The sequence below is a fragment of the Mirounga angustirostris genome, unplaced genomic scaffold (genome assembly GCF_029215605.1).
Source record: "Mirounga angustirostris isolate CCGP_5_RB_7025 unplaced genomic scaffold, mMirAng1.0.hap1 SCAF_17, whole genome shotgun sequence".
NCBI lineage: Eukaryota > Metazoa > Chordata > Mammalia > Carnivora > Phocidae > Mirounga > Mirounga angustirostris.
The window spans coordinates 55,326,961-55,346,055 of record NW_026991725.1 but is presented as its reverse complement, the minus strand read 5'-3'; the positions used below and the strand labels follow the sequence as shown (position 1 = coordinate 55,346,055).

The 19,095-nt window shown below is 48.5% G+C and overlaps 1 protein-coding gene across 5 annotated transcripts in view; it reads right to left on the bottom strand.

The window, feature by feature from the left end:
- Nucleotides 1-11,583: 11,583 nt before the first annotated feature.
- ULK2 (unc-51 like autophagy activating kinase 2) overlaps nt 11,584-19,095 on the bottom strand; it is an 82,536-nt gene continuing 75,024 nt past the window's right edge. For 4 of the 5 annotated variants that reach the window (XM_064582740.1, XM_064582742.1, XM_064582741.1 and 1 more), the window contains 4 exons: nt 18,604-18,722; nt 18,085-18,242; nt 14,940-15,075; nt 11,584-13,924 (listed from right to left, as the gene is read on the bottom strand). In XM_064582740.1, the coding sequence (XP_064438810.1) occupies nt 13,866-13,924; nt 14,940-15,075; nt 18,085-18,242; nt 18,604-18,722 (472 nt within the window). In that variant the 3' untranslated portion in view covers nt 11,584-13,865. Of the gene's footprint in view, nt 13,925-14,939; nt 15,076-18,084; nt 18,243-18,603; nt 18,723-19,095 lie in introns of those variants that run through there. The other variant, XM_064582743.1, reaches the window with a different exon arrangement.

The following is a 19,095-nucleotide window of genomic DNA, read 5'->3' as shown; positions in this document are numbered from 1 at the left end:
TCTTTCACATAAATAAATAAATCTTAAAAAAATATATATGGACTTTTTCTCTGTTTTTCTGTACTGGTTCAGGTTTTCTTTGTGGTCAAATAGACTATTTTTGCAGCAGTTCTGGGGACCTATGAATAGGATGTATGTTTTCTGTTCACAGAAGTCAGAATCTTCACTATTAAATCAAATTTATTGATTATTCCTGTATATTGTTACTTTTTACTTACTGGGCCTAATTCTGAGAGTTGTGTGTTGAAGTCTCACTGTAAACGCATTGTTATCCAAGTCTACTTACAATTCTGGTACTTTCGCTTTGTGTGTTTAATCACATTTTGCTTAGTTCATATGGGTTTATGACACTTTGTAACGTGCTGCCAAAGAAAACATGGATTTATGACACTTTGATCTTCTTCATCCTTTTTGTTTGTTTGTTTGTTTTTAAAGATTTTATTTATTTATGTGGCAGAGAGAGACACAGCGAGAGAGGGAACACAAGCAGGGGGAGCGGGAGAGGGAGAAGCAGGCTTCCCGCTGAGCAGAGAGCCCAGTGCGGGACTCGATCCCAGGACCCCAGGATCATGACCTCAGCCGAAGGCAGATGCTTAACTGACTGAGCCACTCAGGTGCCTCATCTTCACATGTTTTCACCTTACCGTCCACCTTATCAGATATTAATATCACTGGTCCTGCCTTACTTTTGTTTGTGTCCACCCACCTAATTATTTCCAGGCCTTCTTCATCCCACTGTTTTGCGTGCATTTCTTGTAAATAACATCTAGCTAGGGTTTGTTTTATTTTTCTTTTTTTTTTTAAGATTTTATTTATTTATTTGAGAGAGAGAGTTAGAGAGAGAGCATGAGAGAGGAGAGAGTTAGAGGGAGAAGCAGACTCCCCCCCTGAGTGGGGAGCCTCATGCGGGACTCGATCCTGGGACACCAGGATCATGACCCGAGCCGAAGGCAGTCACTTAACCAACTGAGCCACCCAGGGACCCCCATGGGTTTTTTTCCCCCCCATAGGGTTTGTTTTATATGCCATTCTGACTTCGTATAATACTTCACAATACTTGATATTATTCTTTCCATTTCCTTCATGCTCACTATTTACACTGTTCTGTCCGCTCAGATGGTTACTATTCATTCCCTTCCTCCTTATTAATTTGTAAGCTCTTGTCCACCTCCCACTGATGGTCCCCTTCCCTCTCCCTGCTCCCATAATCAGATGCATATTTTTTTACAATTATTTGTAAGCAAAATTCCAACCGTTTCTCCCTCTAAGCCTCTCTGTCCCTCTCCTGCCCCAAGACAGGAGCTCTGGATGCTTTCACTTCCTCCCTCCTCTCCCCAGACCCCCAGGCCTTGGTTGTGACATGTAGGTTGGTCTTAACTTTCTGCCTCCCCAGCATCTGTACCCTTTGGTTTTTCCTCTCCCCTTGGAGTGTTTTATACTTTTTAGACTCGTGTTTTGGACCAACGGAGGTATGAATACAAAATGGCTTTTCAAATTTGTTTTCAATTACTGCTTCCAATTGTGCTCCATCAAATCTTCATTTTTCCCTCCCTTCAAACATTCCAAGGAGCTCCTCTCACTTCCTGGTTAATTTCCTGTATCAAAAGCTCAGTCCGGACTAATTTAACACTTTGATCCCAGTGAATGCTCTTCCTCCTCCCCGGCTCAGGTCTGGCCTGTGGCCCCAAGGAAGGGGTGGGGGTCTTACTCCTTCTGCCACCCCATGTCTCCTGAGTCCCTTTCCCCCCGGTCGCTGGGGCTGGCAGGGGAAAAATGGACGCCGGCAAAGTCTTTTTACTCAAGAGGTGCTCCTGACGCCCTCTGTGGGCAGGCATCCGCACTGGCTCACTTGCCCACAACACAGTTCCCGGGAAAGGGAGAGTTCTCCTGCTGCCCCGTAGCCTCCCCCCACCATCCACAGCACCTCCCACAGGGGTCTCCTCACCTAGCCAGCAGCTCCCTTGGTATCAGCAAGACGGTTAACCCAACAAGCAGTCGGCACACGGGAAACCACACATCTTCACCATGCCCCCACCCCAGGGACGCCTCCCTTCACCCGGCCACCTCTCTCTTTTTTTCTAGTTCAGCCAGTTCGAATGCAAGTCTCCTGCATGAGGACACGTCTCCAGGGGCAATGAGTTGCCGCCCCCCTTCTTGCAGGCACCCTGAGCTCTGTCAGGGACTCGCTCGGAGCCCCACTTGGTTGGCTTGGAGAGGCGTGGAGTCCACCTTTCGGGGGTGGGTGGTGGGATGGCTGCGTAACAGTGGGACTGCATTTAGTGCCATTGAACTGGACACTTAAAAATGGTGAAGATAGTAGCTTTCATGTCATGTATATTTAACCACAATAAAAATTTTAAAAAAAATCCGCATGGGAGGTTCAGTCGGTTAAGCCTCCTGGTTTCAGCTCACGATCTCAGGGTCCTGAGATCGAGCCCCATATTGGGCTCTCCGCTCAGCGGGGAGTCTGCTTGGGATTCTGTCCCTCTTCTTCTCCCTCCCCCTCAGCCCCTTCCCTTGCTCTCTCTAAAAATAAATAAATAACATCTTTAAAACTCACCCACATGGACCCTGCCCCTCCTTGGCTTCATGCCACAGTGTAGACCATGTCTACAGGAACCCATCAACACGTTTTACTAACTAACCTCTCCTGGGTTCCAGGTGTTAGAGCCATAGTGGTGGTTAAAAAAAAAGAGAGAGAGAGAGAGAGAGGCAGAGATGGCTCTTGCTGTCACAGGGCTCCCGGTCAGCAGGGAAGGCAGAAGCAGCTGGGGTGACAAGTGCAGAGCTTGGATGGACAACCAGAACCACATGGCCAGGGAGCCCAGTTATAGAAATCCAAGATGGGAGAGACACGCTGAGGTCAGATGAGCCAGCCCCAGCCTTGTGTGTCTAAGGCTGGACTTGCTGAAAGATGTGCATGGAGAATGACAAAGCCAAATCAGGACAGTGAAAACATCTGAAAGGGGGGGGCGGGCAGGGAGAGGAATAGAGGGAGGGGTGGCACAGCAGGTTTTCCATGTGTTTAATTTCTAAAGTTGGGTAGAAGGGATCCAGATGTTTGTTAGTTTTTACACATTTGTGCATGGCTGAAACATTTTATTTTTAAAATTAAGACTAGTTTTTAGAGCCATCTTCGGCACAGCAACATTGAAGGGAAGGTGCAGAGATCGCCCATATATCCCCAAATCCCCAGCTACATGGCCTCCCCCACTATCGACATCCCCCATCAAAATGGGGTGTTTGTTGCAGCTGATGACCGTACACACTCATACATCATCATCACCCAACCCAAAGCCCATATAAGCTTATATTACAGTTCACTCTTGGTGTTGTACATTCTACGGGTTTGGACGAATTATGACATGGATCCACCCACCATAATCTCACGCAGAGTATTTTCACTGCCTTCAAGAGGACACACGTAGATTTCCAGGTGTCTGGGGCACATCCAAACCCAGCTGTCTGGAAATGGTCACCTAAGTGTTTGCTGGGTCAGAGCCCCAGAGCGCGAGTGTAGACATGGTCTACACTGTGGCATGAAGCCAAGGAGGGGCAGCCTGAGGTCTTGAAGGGAAAACAGAATAGAATCACAGGAGCCAAGGACGGAGAGTTTCCTGAGGTAGAGCAGGGTGGGGGCGTGGACGGGGGACAGGCACACCAGGGCCAGCCAGCAGTGCGTGGACTTCAGTGCGCAGCAAAGCCGCCATCAGATGGAATGGAAGGAGTGAGTGAAGACCTATTTAGGTACTCGCTTCAGCTTCACTTGGGATAAGCATAGAATTGGGGCAGCCTCAGGCCCCACAGGACGGCACCAGCTACATAAATGAAGGTGCGGCCATTTGATAAAAGACTTCAGATCCTGAGAAAGGGGAGATGTTCATAATATATTCATACATAAGAGAGGCAAGTCTTGAAATAGTATATTTTGTATCATTTTGTGCACATGGAAGAAAAATAATCTGGGCAAGACAAACTGGAGTGTTAATATAATCTCTGGGTTTATAGGTTTGTTCTCTTTTTGCTTATTTGTGTTTTAAGAGGTTTCTGGGGGGCGCCTGAGTGGCTCTGTCGGTTGAGCAACGTCTGACTCTTGATTTTAGCTCAGGTCATGATCTCAGGGTTGTGAGTTCGAGCCCCGCATGGCGCCCTGGGCTCGGCAGGGAGTCTGCTTAAGATTCTCTCTCTCCCTCACCTTCTGCCCCTCCCCGCCTCTCCCTCTCCTAAAAAAAAAAAAAAAAGAGGTTTCTGCAGTCAACACAAAGTACTTATAAATATAAAGAGGAGGAGAGGGGTCTTCCACAGCGAAGTGAGTCCCTCTGGTTCCCTCCATTCATAGGACATTGAGAGAGAGAAGCCACTGGAAGGGTCTATGCACTCAGCAAGGCAGCAAGAATTTCCCAGGCCCCCACTATGTGCCCGTTCCCAACAAGCCCCCACTATGTGCCCGTTCTCAACAAGCCCCCACTATGTGCCCATTCTCAACAAGCCCCCACTCTGTGCCCATTCTCAACAAGCCCCCACTATGTGCCCATTCTCAATAAGCTTCCACTATGTGCCAGTTTCCAACAAGCTCCCACTATGTGCCCGTTCTCAACAAGCCCCCACTATGTGCCCAGTCTCGACAAGCCCCCACAATGTGCCCATTCTCAATAAGCTTCCACTATGTGCCAGTTTCCAACAAGCCCCCACTATGTGCCCAGTCTCGACAAGCCCCCACTATGTGCCCATTCTCAATAAGCCCCCACTGAAAGGCAATGGGGAGAGGAATCCCGGGGGAGGGGAAGCTGAGGGCCCTGGGGCCAGGGCCAGGGCAGGAGAAGGCACAAGCTCAGGCTGGGGGTGGAGTGGGGCGGCAGGGAAGGGGCTCTGGACAGTGAGGGCTTTCCACGGGACGAAGTCTGGGGCAAGGCAGCCCTGACCTAGTCTGTTCAGGGAGCCCAGAGCAGTTCGGTGAGCTAGGCAGGGCTGTGTGCAATGGGGAGCCACCGAACGTTTAGAAGGACACGTGTTGCCAAGGACAACGCAAAGCAAACCACCTCAAGACAAAAAAGAGGACAGTGCTTCCCCCAGCTGGGAGGGGCCCAGGTGGCCCCTGTGGCAGTCCCATCTGGGGAGAGATGTAGGGACCAGCTTCAGGCCTGGGGCCGGGACCCCTGGCACCCCTGGGGAAGGATTAGCTTTCGTCTCTTCCTCCCTTGCTCTCCACCCACCTCTCATAGCAGCCTTTGCTCTGAGACCCTCTTACCATGAAAAGTAAGACTCACACCACTTGAGCTGCTCTTGTACAGAGCCCATCATGGACACTATTCGTGCCCCCGCTCCTCCGCCCCCACATACCGTCGCCCCACCTGCTCAGCCCCACCAGCCCCCACCCCCCATCCGCCCAAACCCCTCCCCTGGACCCCCTGGAAAGCACAGCCCGCTCCTCCCTCCCTGGCTGAACTGGAAATCCGGGTTGCTCCTCGGGACAAAGAATGGGGCCCCTACGGCCCCCTCCCTCCGGGGGGGGGCAGTTTTTCCTCTTGAGTCCCTGACCTCAGGCTCCAGGAGTGGGCAGGACTCCTCCGGACCCCTGTGGTGGGTTCCAGACCAGGTCTGTGCTTTTGTCCCTCACAAATCCCAGCCCTCTCCCCTTCCCAGCAGTCCCATTTCCAAGACCCTCGGCCACGGAGGGCGCCCCTGCGTGGGGCTCTGGCTCAGCCCCAGGGCCTGTCTGTTCTTGGACCTCACCGCCTTCCTTCCGCTCCGTCTTTGCCTCCCCCTGTCACAAGCTGACTTTGGACTTTTATTTATTTTTACTGTGGAAACTAGGACCATAAGAAAAGATAAGTTTCGTTTTCGCCCCCCCCCCTCCACCCTCCACCCTCCAGAACTCATCTTGCGAAACTGAAACTCTGTCCCCATCCGGCACCGACTCCCCAGCCCCTGGCAACCACCATCCTTCCCTTCTGTTTCGGCGAATTTGACGACTCTGGGTACCTCATACAAGTGGAATGACATAGCATTTGTCCTTCTGTGACTGGCTTCTTCCACCCAGCATGATGAGATGTGCTCACGGTGCATCCATGTTGGAGAATGTGCCAGAATTTCCTTGCTTTTTAAGACTGAATGATACAGAGACCGCATTTTATGCATTCATCCACTGATGGACACTTGGGGTGCATCCAATGTTTTAGCTTTTGTGAATAATGCTGCTGTGAACGTGGGCCCACAAGGATCTGCTCGCGTCTCTGCTTTCAATTCTTGGGGGGCTATACCCAGAAGTGGAATGGCTGGATTCTATGGTAATTCTACATTTAATTTCTTGAGGACCCGCCATACTGTTTCCCATAGTGGTTGCTCCATGTTACGTTCCCACCCGCAGTGGAGGGGTGGGGGGGCTCTGGTTTCTCGCACTCCCACCGACCCTTCTTCCAGTAGGCGACTCACTCATCACAGTGGACTGGTGGGTCTCATGCTGTGCTCCCGAAAACCCACTCTTCTTTCCCAGCTGGTCTGTGGAGCTAGTTCTTCCTGGGGGCAAGTTCTACAACATTCCTGGTCCTACACCCTCCTAGAATGTCCCCCAAGCTTCGGAAGTTACGTATACAAGTTCCCCCACAGGTCCCACTGGAGGGACTTGTGAGCAGCCCTTGGCCCTCCATCTTCGGGGGTGCTCAAAGCACTGTGCTGGCCTGGGTACCTGAAAAAGCGGGAGATAAAGGGTCATCTTGCCCGCAGGGACTTCACCCCGGGGTTTGTGGTTCCAGGGGAGCCTGAGTGAGACAGGGAAGAAAGAGAGCCAATGCAACCATGTGTTGCTGAGTGTGTGACCCCTCGATCCTTGCTGCTGGCTTCTACGGGGCCTTCTGAGGACCAGCCGTTATGAAAGGCATCAGGACCAGCCTGGCTGGTCTCAAGAGAGAGTAGCACAATGAGGTCAGCCTTGGCCTCCTCTGCGGGCAGGCTGGGCGTTAGTGAATATAGCTGGCTGGGCCCACAGATCGCCCCTAACTCTGTCCCCATGGCCGGCTTGCGGTGGGCTCATAGTGCAAGCACCGGGGGGACCAAGGACAGAGGCTGGTGGACTCCACAGGACCAGTCATCCTGTCCACTTGGTTTGCTTAGTGCCCCCTCTGGTGACCATTGACACAAAATACAACACTTTGTGCCCACTTCCTAGGTCATCCACCGGCCCCTTCCCCAGGTCCCAACTCCCAATTTTTCAGTCTTGCTTCTTCTAGACCCTCAACCACGCAGCCAAGCCATTCACCACTGCCCATGTGTTTGCATGTGTCCCGACCTCTGACCTCTTCTCCCTGCATACAAAGACGACCAGGCATGCTACCTGAGGCCTCTGCCCACCCTGCAAACAGGGTCTTGCATGTAATCCGGTTGCACCAATCAGACAGAACCATTTTCTTTCTTTTTTTTCTCCAAATTCCTTTTTGCTTCAGTTGGCCAGTCGTTCCTGCTTATGGTAGATGGTGACAATGACCACAGGAATTCTTCCCATCCCTGTGTGTGGGTGGTTTTGCATTGTCATTGCCATACTTCCCAGGACGGGGAGTCTATTTCTCCAGCCCTTGAATCTGGACTTGGCCAATGGGACATTAGCAAACAGGGCTCAGCAGGGCCTAGAAGGGTGCAACAGCCCTGCGACTCACCTTATGTCCACGGGATGCCGTGGCATCCACGAGGCTGGGCTAGCCTGCCGGAAGATGACGGCCAGGCAGCCAAATCATCCTCGATGCCCCAGCTAAACATCAAGCAAACCTACACATACAAGTGAGGCTCCCTGAGCCACAGAGCACCAGCCACGTGCCAGGAGGGGGTTGAGAGAATCTTTGGGGCAAGAGTTTCCCCGGGGAGAGGGGGGCTGCTGAGGACTCACCTCACTGCCTCCCTTAGGGAGGGAGCTGGGCTTCTGGAGAGCACCAAGGGAGTTCTCTGAGCTTTGTCCTTCTGAGCTTGTGCACTTCTCTGAGACTTCCCTTGGACTCTCAAAAGGGGTCCATGACAGTGACCCCTTGGCAAGGCCTTCCCTTACTGTCTGCTCCCATCTACCAGGCCTCCCTTCCCCTCCTCCCCCCGACACTGCAGGTACTTGGTCCTCTCTCTTAGGGTGCAGTGAGGAACCCAGACCCATCCCAGGGTCCCATGGGTATCCAGGACACCTAATTCCTGTGGGTGGGCACCCACTGTCGGCCGGGGACAGGACGCACGATTTCAGAGGGAACCGTTTTAATTTACAGACACACAATACATTTATTTCATATTTTAAACCTGTCAAGAAAATAGAGCTAAAATGTTTGTGGAAGATCGGCCATGCTGAGAGGGGGCAGGGGCCCAAGGACAGGCTCCCTGGCCTGTGTCCACGCGTGGATGCTAACTTTAGCAGTTAGAACAACTCCAAGCAGCTGTTTCTAGGAACAGGGCATCCAGCCCAGCCCAAGAGAGCACGGCGTTGCATAGTTTTAGTATGAAAAGCAAAACTACCACCATTTATTGAACCCTTGCTAAGTGCCAGTCACGGTGCAAAGGGCATTTTCCCCACAAAAACCATTTCAGCAGGTACTCATTTGCAGGCTCGGGAAGGTGAAGTGACTCGCCCAAGGCCACCCCGCAAGACTAAGAAGTATAGAACACTGTTTGTGGAAGAACCAAGAAAAAAAAATCGCTCCCCCAAAATGTTCCAAAACTAAGAATTATGCAAAAATCGTGCCTTCTGTATATTTACTGACAGCTTCGTGAATTGTTTTAAAGCAGAGGTGGGTGTCACCCGGGCTCGGCTTCCGACCTGCTGGGATGAGCTCACATCCGTGTTAACTGGGCCCACCGGACACCACGGACACGCAAGGAGAGCTCATCCTTCAGTGGGCACCACGGACGTGTCTCGCTCATCATCATTTGCATCTGGGGTACCTGCCTCTGCTGTTAATCGATACGCCCGTGGCCAGCAAACTACCACCTGCGCACCCAGGCCTATACGCTAAAAGTGGAGTTTGTTTTGTTTTGTTTTTACATTTTTAGATGGATAGAAAAGATTAAAAAAAAAAAAAAATTATGTGACACATGAAAACTCCACGAGATGAGAAGTTCAACGTCTGTATATAAAGGTTTATGGGAACAGAGCTGTGTCCATTTGTGTATTGTCTGGGGCTGCTATTTGGCGTAGGACGGCAGGGCTGAGTAGGTGCAGCAGAGACCCTATAGCCCTGAAAACCTGAAATCCTTACTGTTTGGTCCTGTGCAGAAGGCTCGCGAACACCTGGTCTCTTGAACACACATCCAGGGAAGAGGACACCAAGGCCTCTTGGATCTGCTTCCCTCTTCTGAGCTGGGTGACTCGGAACATCGGTGGAGTGCTTGGCCCTCCATGCCTGGGGCTCATTTATTCCGCTGCTCCCCCTGGCAGGCTCCAGGGGGACCAAGGGAATGTCCTTATTTTCCATTAGCCTTTCCCCCACCCTAACCTCCCTGCGCTCCTCCGGGTGCCCCGAGGGGCTGGCGCCGTGTGAACCGCACACTGGACAGGGCCACGCTGAGGGTGTGAGGCCAAGGCAGGGGGAGACTAAGCAGTTCCTGGGGCAAGCCGGTGGGAGGGGGGTCCCCTGGGCAAGCCTGGGATTGAGGCTCCTCTCACCTGGGATGGGACCAATTCCCTGCTGTTCATTATCACTGACACACGTGGACACAAACAAGGAAACTGCTGAGCAGGTCCACCAAACGCTCGAGTTTATTAATATGCCATTGAAACCCTCTCGCTGGAAGTTTCGAGGGGGGTGGTTTCTGAAACCTACTGCTCTCGGCTCCAGCTCCAGGCCCAAGAGGGGCTGCACAGAGCTGCGGACTCCCCTGCTTCTTGAAATCTGCGGCCTCCTGCTACGCAGAAGATGCGTCCAAATGACACAGAAGCCTGCCTTTCCCCCTCCTCCTGGACATCACCAGAAAGGTGTTACAAGGACGTGGCGGTGAGCAGGTTTGGGGCGCTAGGCACATGGCACAGAGAGGAGAGTTCCCTGCATGCAGGCTCCCCAGCCCCTAGCCCGGCAGCCCAGCCCCTACCCAGCTGTGGGGCTTTTCTCTTGGTGTGTGTGTGGGGGGGGGGGATTACTCCCCAAGTCTGTTTTTCCATCTGTAAAATGAGGCAAGGGTTGGTATGAGAATCAAAGTAATAAATAGTAGATTGATACAGACACTTCTTAAAACTGCCACATTGGGCCACAAGGGTAAATAAAGGATGTCTGAACGCAGGTTCCCGTGGGTCAGCTGGGGAAGGAGCTGTATCCTTTCAGAAGTTGTCCAGCTGGAGCCAGTGTGGCTCCTGGAGCCCTAACTCCAGGCCTTGCCCCGAACAAACACACCCCTCCCCAAAAGGAACCCGCGAGGGGCTGTGGAGAACCAGCACTCACCCTAACGGCAGGCGTCCCTGAGGGCTGCTCCCACTTCTGCTCAGGAACTTGTTTCAGCCTCCCTGCGACTCCCTGAGCGCTGGGCCCTTTCCCCCACTGGCAAGTACACAGGCACTGGGGCAGGAGCCCAAGGACAAACGGCCAGGGGACAGCCACGCCCCAGGAGGGAGAGAGCAGTCTTCAAACAAGTGCCCAGCCGGCCTCTCCTAGGGACTAAAGCCAACTCCCAAAGCGCAGGACCGTCCCAGAGCAGGAGGGCGCCGGGCGGCCTCCCCTGAGTGCAGACTTCGGGGAGCCCCAGTGCGGAGTCACCTCTGCAGCCTCCTGGGCTCAGACGCCCTCCCAGGAGGCACCCTGGCGGCTGTTGAAAGGGACCGCTCTGAACAACGAAGAGATCTCCAGGGCATTTGAAACACTGGGCTGAGAGCTCTTGGGGCCAAGGGGGGCACCCACGGGGGAGTTCTGCCTGCGGGGCGCAGACACGGGTGCTCTTGTCCTGCTCAGGCTCTGCAGGGACAGCAGGCTCTCAGCCTCCGTGCCTTCCTCTACCGGAGTCCGCTCCCTGAATTCACACGGACGCTTCACCTGCTTAGCTTTGCCTCTTGTGCAGGAGCTGAGATTTTCGGGGCTCACTGTCCGTTCCCCGCAGGAGTGCAGTGCTCTGCTAGGCGGATGGCTTCTGATGGGGCTCCCTCTGATTCCGGTGAGGAAAGGACCATCTGGACGCTCTCCCAGAGGCGCACTCTCACAAGGGCTTGGGGGGACCAGGAAGGGGCGTGAGCAGGTCCCGAGAGCTTCCACAGCTGAAGATTCAAGGGTCCAGCCCCAGGGATAAATGGGCTCAAGGCCCCGTAGAGATCACGTTCCACTCAGCTTCTTCCTCCTCGCTCTGGGGAGACTGAGGACGGCCCGACCCTGAGAGTAAGCTCCTCTCAGGAACTCTGCTAGTCCTCTGGGCGGGGAGAAGGAGCATCGGGATCCACGAGGTCCGGTCCCGGGCGCGGTTCGGGCAAATCCTGACCGCACGGGTAGCCGGTTAGCAAATTCACCGACTCCTCTCCTTACTTACGTCCGTGCGGTCACTAACTTTCCGCGTGATGGCTCAAATCTGGGTGGCAGCCCATGAGCATGCGGACTGGCCCATTTCTACCTTGTGAAATCAATGACAAGAAATTAAAAAAAAAACTCATGGAAACATAAAGCATTTATTATTGCTATAGTCAAGGCAAAAATCTCTGAAAACAATTGGCCTTGATAATGGGGGTAGAATCAGAACCATTATTCATGAGTTTACAGTCTGTTCTCTGCCGTCCACACATCCCGGTTTCACATACAACACCCACCACGGGACGGACCTTTGTTATACAAGAGGGAGAAGAAAGAACTTGGGAGTCACAAAGCATGGCTTACCTACCTCCCTAGTTACCTGACTTAAGATCAATCACTTACTCGAGGTGAACCTGTTTCATCCTGTGTTGTTTAAAAAAAAAAAAAAAAAAAAAAGGACAGGTCAGGTGGGCCAGAATGAACCCAGCTCCTTGGAGGACCTACTGAGATCACGTGGGTGAGGACTATGAGAACATAAATGAAATTGCCTGGGACGCTTGAAAAAAATGATAACACAACAGAGTATTCCTAGTAATGGTGCTTATAAGCCCTGCAGGGAGGGGCGGGAACCCCATCGCATAGCCTACGTGCGTGGCAGCCTGCGGGACGGTCACCGAGCATCTGAAATCTTGGGGCAGGGCAGAAGATATTAACGCCCAAGCCTCCAAACTCACCGAGGAAGGAGCTGGCTTGACAAGCCATGTAATATGGACTCAGCTTTACCCTAGAAACACTTTCTCAGTTTTATTTTACCTTAATATACATCTGTACACACAAGAATAAAAAGGCTATTACACAATGATTCCGTGAGCTTTACCTAGTTTCGAGAATAATGCATGCAGTTACAAATGAGAGGTAGAAACACTGTATTAAAGACCTAAAAATACAAACATCATATAAATAAATGTTCAAATTAACTGCTGGAATTTCATACAGATAAATAAGGTAAAAATTACATTACTTCGTCAAAGTAAAGGAAAAACCATGGTTTTGTCTGTCTTTATCAGTACACTTAAAATTAGATTAATGCCAAAGAGCTTCTGTGCAATTTGTCAGAGTTTGGATTATGTTAGCTAAAAGGATAAAAATAAAGGGATTAAAACTGGAGAACGGTTTATTCAAGTATTCAAGCAGGTGAGTAAAAGAAACCAAACCATACACAATGCAGGAACCATTTCTGGAGGGACGTGACCTGCCCGCGTTCCCCGTGACTAGCTGTTTGGTGAACGGTCAGGACGAACACGAACAATACACATTAGGCTGGAGAGAGCTGCCCGTTTTCCTAAGAGAAGACAATCCTCATTTTTCACTAACTTCATGTAGAAACTCCCCATCACCAACAAGCCTTTAGGTCACCAACTTTGTTTTGGCCCTATTAAAATTCTTGAGAGTATCCCGAATTGGTATTTTTTCCTAATACTGCCCAAATAAACCGAGCCTTTAGTAAACCTGGAGACCACAGGCGTTGATGCACATTCTGCATGCACAGTAGGAAAATACAACCAAAAGCAAACAACCAGCAACTCAAAAATACCACCGAGAAAATCTGTATGTCTGCAGTCTTCAGACGGATAGGTTAAAAAAATGCAAAGGTTCACACGAACACAAGTTTTTACCATTTAAAAGTCCACTAGAGATTACGTGTGAATTCTGGAAAGGGTGTGTGTATATAATATAATCAAGTAAAATATTTTAAACAAGTCCATTGTGCCTCAGTTAGTTTTAAATTGCAAAATCCAATACACAGTTGTTTTAATAAATTAGTGCAATATGAAAGATTTTGGAAGATTAACATGTGTCCATATTAGATCAAATAGAAGATTTCACAATTTCTTCCAAGAGCCTTCTTTCAGCTTGTTCTCAAGCTCTATCTTCCTGAGCTGTTGAAGGGTGCGTGCTCAGATTTAGACAAGCCTACCCCAGATATCCAACTGCCTGGATGAGATGTCCATTTTTTTTACTTTTATACCTCAGTAAACACGTGGAATTTCACACACTGCTCTGGTGAACTGAGTACAGAGCCATTCACTTTGTTTCGTTCTTAATTATCCTTAGGAATAACTGCACTGATATTTCTATTTCTAAGGTACATTTATTGACCAAGTTCAAACAGAGCCAACTGGAATACTCTTGCTTCTGCTTCTACACAGAAAAGGGAAGGGGTGACGTCTCCTATAAGGCAGATTTCCTACAAGTATGTAGTTTTTGGATTGTTTTTCCTTTTTGAAGTCATGCTTGTTCTTTGGTAGTCACCAGGTGAGAAACTAGGGTTTCCTGGGGATGGGGAAACAGAACCCAAGCCATGATACCAAACTTCTCTCCTCAGTCCCACCACTGGTCCAGGGAGGAGCCCTCGGCCGCTCACAGGGTCGCGGTGCTACAGCAGAGTGCTGACAGTCTTCTTTCAATACTAGTTTTATCTAGAAATAAAATAAATTCATATCGAAAATCATTTCTATTGTCAAAACCAAGGCAAGAAGAATAAAAAAAAAAAAAAAAACCACCACCACTAATTCTCTACGTGCATCCTTGTCTCTGTACTTTCTTTGGCCCAAAGTTAACCATTCTATTTTTTCTCCTTTCTGCCTGATAATTGAGATGTAATTTCCAGCTCAGTGATGCACAGTGGCAAAACCTAACACGTAAGATAAAGGACACTTAGATCTTAGGGCACCTGGGTGGCTCAGTCATTAGGCGTCTGCCTTCAGCTCAGGTCATGATCCCAGGGTCCTGGGATCGAGCCCCGCATCAGGCTCCCTGCTCCACGGGAAGCCTGCTTCTCCCTCTCCCACTCCCACTCCCATTTGTGTTCCCTCTCTCACTGTGTCTCTGTCAAATAAATAAATAAAATCTTAAAAAAAAAAAAAGGACACTTAGATCTTAACAGCTAGCTTTCTCACAACTGCAAATCATTTTAGAACTGTCATCCCCTTGAGGCTCTTCAAAATGTGGTGTGAGCACGTATACTCCAAAGGGTCCACCACCTCCTCCTCAAACACCAGTGCATCTATATGGTAAATGATATCATCATCCTGGCAGCCTATCAATCTCCACTCTGCTGTCTATTCCAGATCTATCGTAGAGTCGTCAGAGAGTCTTCGTAATATTCTCTGGTCACTAATAAGCTCACGAGGCTTAAAATACCTGCATTTATTATTATTTAACAATAAAACCAATGCACAAACACACATCTGACAGCACAGTACTGCACTGTAAAAATCAAAAGCCACCAGGACTTCATGTGCATTATCTCCAATCCTCAAACTCTCTCATCTTTTGGAAGAAAAAACAGACCACAGAAAAGGCAGGTGATTTGCCCAAAGCCAAGACCCAAACCCAGGCAGTACGATGCCCAACTGCTTGCTCTTCCTGCTGCAACTGAGGGAGACAACTCCGTTGTCATCGATAAACACACTGATTTCTAAGTCAACTTACATTTATGCACATTTTCGATATCGGCAGGGTCCTGGAGAATCTTAGTTAGGCCTTCCAGAAGAAGGGCTGCCTTATGATAGCGATAAACAATATCTTCCGTCTGCTGAAACATCTCATCCAGGGCTGCGGACTGAACCTGAAGCCAAGTCAGCAGAAACGAAGAGAGTCTTAACTTTTCCAAGAAAATATGAATCCATTTGGGCAATGCAGATTTTATTGCAATCTTTCTAAAATTAACACATTTTGACAAAATGATATAATCTACCAAACTATATAAAACTCAAAGATTCATCAGATGGGCAAAATAAAACAGGAGCTTCTTGATGAGAGTTACTCTGCTTTCAAATGTGATCTTGGACTCAGATGCAGGACTCATAAAACTTACACTTCTAAAGTGGCTCTTCTAGGACGACACTAAAAAGTTTATTTTAAACATACACTTTCATACTAGGGCAACTTGACCATTTCATTAAAGTAGATTTTGTTATAATAAGATAATTAAATGGTGTTAAAAGTCATCTGTTAGCACTGCGCACAAGGTGAAGGAGAGCGCACCATCCAGAGGGACGTACAGGTCTGGAAAATATGGCATTCTAATTCCAAGGGATACGCGGTATTAGAGGAGGAAGCCCTGGAATGGTACAGAATATATACTGGGTGCATCTAAGCCAACTATGGAAGAGAAGATTAGGGAAAGCCTCCAGGAAGTGATGTTTAGGTTGAGCCTGGAGAAGGAGCAGGGAGCCCGCCAGGTGATGGAAAAGGTGGGTAGGGGTTTTCTGGAAAGATGGGACAGCAGTAGTATTCACAGGTGGTATTTGAGAAGTTTTCCCAACAGTATTCTGAAATGAGGCCCCAAATGGCATCACTTAGGGCAAGTCAGTAAACCAAGACTTAATACCCAACCTAACTGCAGTTTCAGTCCCTCAGGAATGTAACTTTTAACTAGTCAACATGGCATTTCCTGGTCGACAGACCCCTTCTGCTCCCCCATAGGAGGGCAACTTTGCCTGAACAATGCATTTCTGGCTAATAAATTCCTTTCTTCTTTTTTTTTTTAAAGATTTTATTTATTTATTTGAGAGAGAGAGAGCACATGAGGGGGGGAGGGTTGGGAGGGTCAGAGGGAGAAGCAGACTCCCTGCCGAGCAGGGAGCCCGATGTGGGACTTGATTCAGGGACTCCAGGATCATGACCTGAGCCGAAGGCAGTCGTTTAAGCAACTGAGCCACCCAGGCGCCCTCCTTTCTTCTTTTTTATGGCCCTCTCTCCCTTTTAAAAACCTTTGTTTTATTTAGCTAAGCAGAGCTCCCTTCTACTTGCTAGATGGGATGCTGCCTGATTCATAAGTCATTTAACAAAGCCAATTAGATCTTCAATTTTACTTGGTTGAATTTTGTTTTTGAACATTCTCTTTAAATCATTAAATACCAGGACTGTCAGTAACCCAGTATCCTAATGTATTTGTCAATATCATCTGTTTCTTCCAAACAATACTTTAAAGCCACTTAACAATAAAACAAACAAAATGGGTACAGAAGGTCCATTCTGAAAAGGAAAAAGAAATAACTAAACGTAGTGCTAATAACAGTAAGCTGGCTATGCAGCCCGGGCAAAGTCAATACTGCTCTTATTATCACAAAAGAACAGAACACCATAACTCCTTTGGAGAGGACATTCTTCCTGGCACAAACTTCTAAAAATAATTCATCATACGAAGCGTTAATTCAGTATAGAGTGATAGAATGCATATTATTCATAGCAATAGTTCAGAGCAAAATACTGTCTATTATTCTTGTCAACAGTTTATATTCTACAGTTATTTTCCCATGACTTTTGATAATGGCTTTCAGACTGAGACCAAGGGCAGTATAACAGAACAATTCAAAGCGGACAAATTTGGCAGGGGAGAAGGAGATTTATTATGTTAAGGTGGCAAAAATAACATTGGTCACTAATTTTTTCCCCACTTAACCACTTCTTTAACAGTCCCTAATTTCACCTCTACTTCAGAGCAGTTTTCCCCTCATGAGACAGAAACAAGTGATTTCCAGAAGTATAGCTACACAGTTGGAAAAGCAGATTTTACTTTGTGTCTATGCTTAAGTAAGGTCAGTAAGCAGAGTCTGGGCATGTGGGTTGGTTAACACAGCAGTATTTCTTCTAATGTTTTATTATGCCAAAATTTCTTAAATAGTAGAAAATGCAGAAAATGCAGATCCAGCCAAGGCTCTTAGATGCAAAGTATAAAAAGATTAGACAGTCCTGGGCGCCTGGATGGCTCAGTCGGTTAAGCGACTGCCCTCGGCTCAGGTCATGATCCCGGAATCCCGGGATCGAGTCCCGCATCGGGCTCCCTGCTCGGCAGGGAGTCTGCTTCTCCCTCTGCCCCTCCCCCCTCTCATGTGCTCTCTCTCATTCTCTCTCTGTCAAATAATAAATAAAATCTTTAAAAAAAAAAAAAAGATTAGACAGTCCTAATGTTAGCCATTTTAAGAGGTACAAGGAAATGTCACCAAGTGTGGTAGTCAATGTTACCTAATGTGTTCCTTGTGCTAATGACATCCAATTACTCCTTTCGTAAGAGGGAGTCACAATGTTTGGGACTTGGGAATGGTTAAGGGCAGAAACTCTTTTTAAAAGGAGAACGTCAAAGGGCGCCTGGGTGGTGCAGTCGGTTTAGCTTCTGACTCTTGGTTTTGGCTCAGGCTGTGACCTCAGGGTCATGAGATCGAGTCCTGCGTTGGGTTCTGTGCTCAGCACAGAGTCTGCTTGATACTCTCTGCCCCTCCCACTAGTGCTCTCTCGCTCAGATAAATAAATCTTTTTAAAAAATAAAAAAAGGGGCGCCTGGGTGGCTCAGTCATTAAGCGTCTGCCTTCAGCTCAGGTCATGATCCCAGGGTCCTGGGATCGAGTCCCACATCGGACTCCCTGCTCAGCAGGAAGCCTGCTTCTCCCTCTCCCGCTCCCCCTGCTTGCGTTCCTGCTCTCACTATCTCTCTCTCTGTCAAATAAATAAATAAAATCTTTAAAAATAAATAAATAAATAAAAAATTTAAAAAAAAATTTAAAAAGGAAAGTATCAAGTAGGTATTCAACTCAAAAGATACTCTTATATAATATTCAACCTCAGAAAGGGTTACCATTTCTACAGCACAGTTATAGATGAGTTTCTCTGCGGTCACGCTGTTGATTTCATCAATAAATCTCTGTTTGTCAGAGAAGAAGCGATTCAGCTTTTCTGTAAGTTTCTTGCACATGGTGATGCAGAATTTGTATCGTTCATTCAGATTTTTGACAACTGAAAAGAAGTTGAGATGAGAACTAATTTTAATTTTCCTCCCAAAATAAAAACAGAGTCACAGTAACATGCACCTTTTCCGCTGATTTAAGTAAAGTGGCACTAAATGATCCTTGAGGGAAAAAAGACCGGAAATCAGATTCTTTCATGGGTTCTTTTCCAGTTAAGAAAAAGTTGAGAATAAAGCGCTTCTGACTGTTCTATCAATTAAATGGCAAAAACAAAACCCAGAGAAGTCAGCATCTTTGCCCATCTAAGAATAGTTAATAACACAGGATTCCTCATCAAACTCTCTCTCGGTGTGATGGGGAAAGGGGCGGCGTGAGGGCATGGGCGTCCAGTGGTCACACTGCCCCCATACCTTGTTTCACAGCCGTGGACGGGCTCAGCTTCCCGGACTTGATCTGGGCTTTGGCGAGATGCAGAGAGGCTGCCAAGAGCTGGGCTGCTTTCATGTATAACACCAGCTGCTCCACCCGCCTGCACCCAGAAGGAAGACAGCAGAGTGTTATCCTGGGAGCCAACACGCCAGACTCCACTCTCCACGCATAGGGTCACCATTCAGATAGCATTTCTAGAGGAATGCCATTCTCCTTGACATTTTTAGCGCACAAATAACTCCTGAAGGAAAACGGTTCACTTTGAATACAACAGGTAGACTCAAAAACCAATACAATCTCTTCATCATCAAATATCTTCAACAGTATCAGTTACAAGGAAAAGGCAATGCTAAGGTTGCAGGATCTTCAAGTCCTGGCTCACAAGTGAAATCTAGCACAGTAACATAACTAAGAGCTCCCGTGAAGCTTTTCATAAGGAGATATGATCGCTGGTGTGTGACAGGCCCTCCATC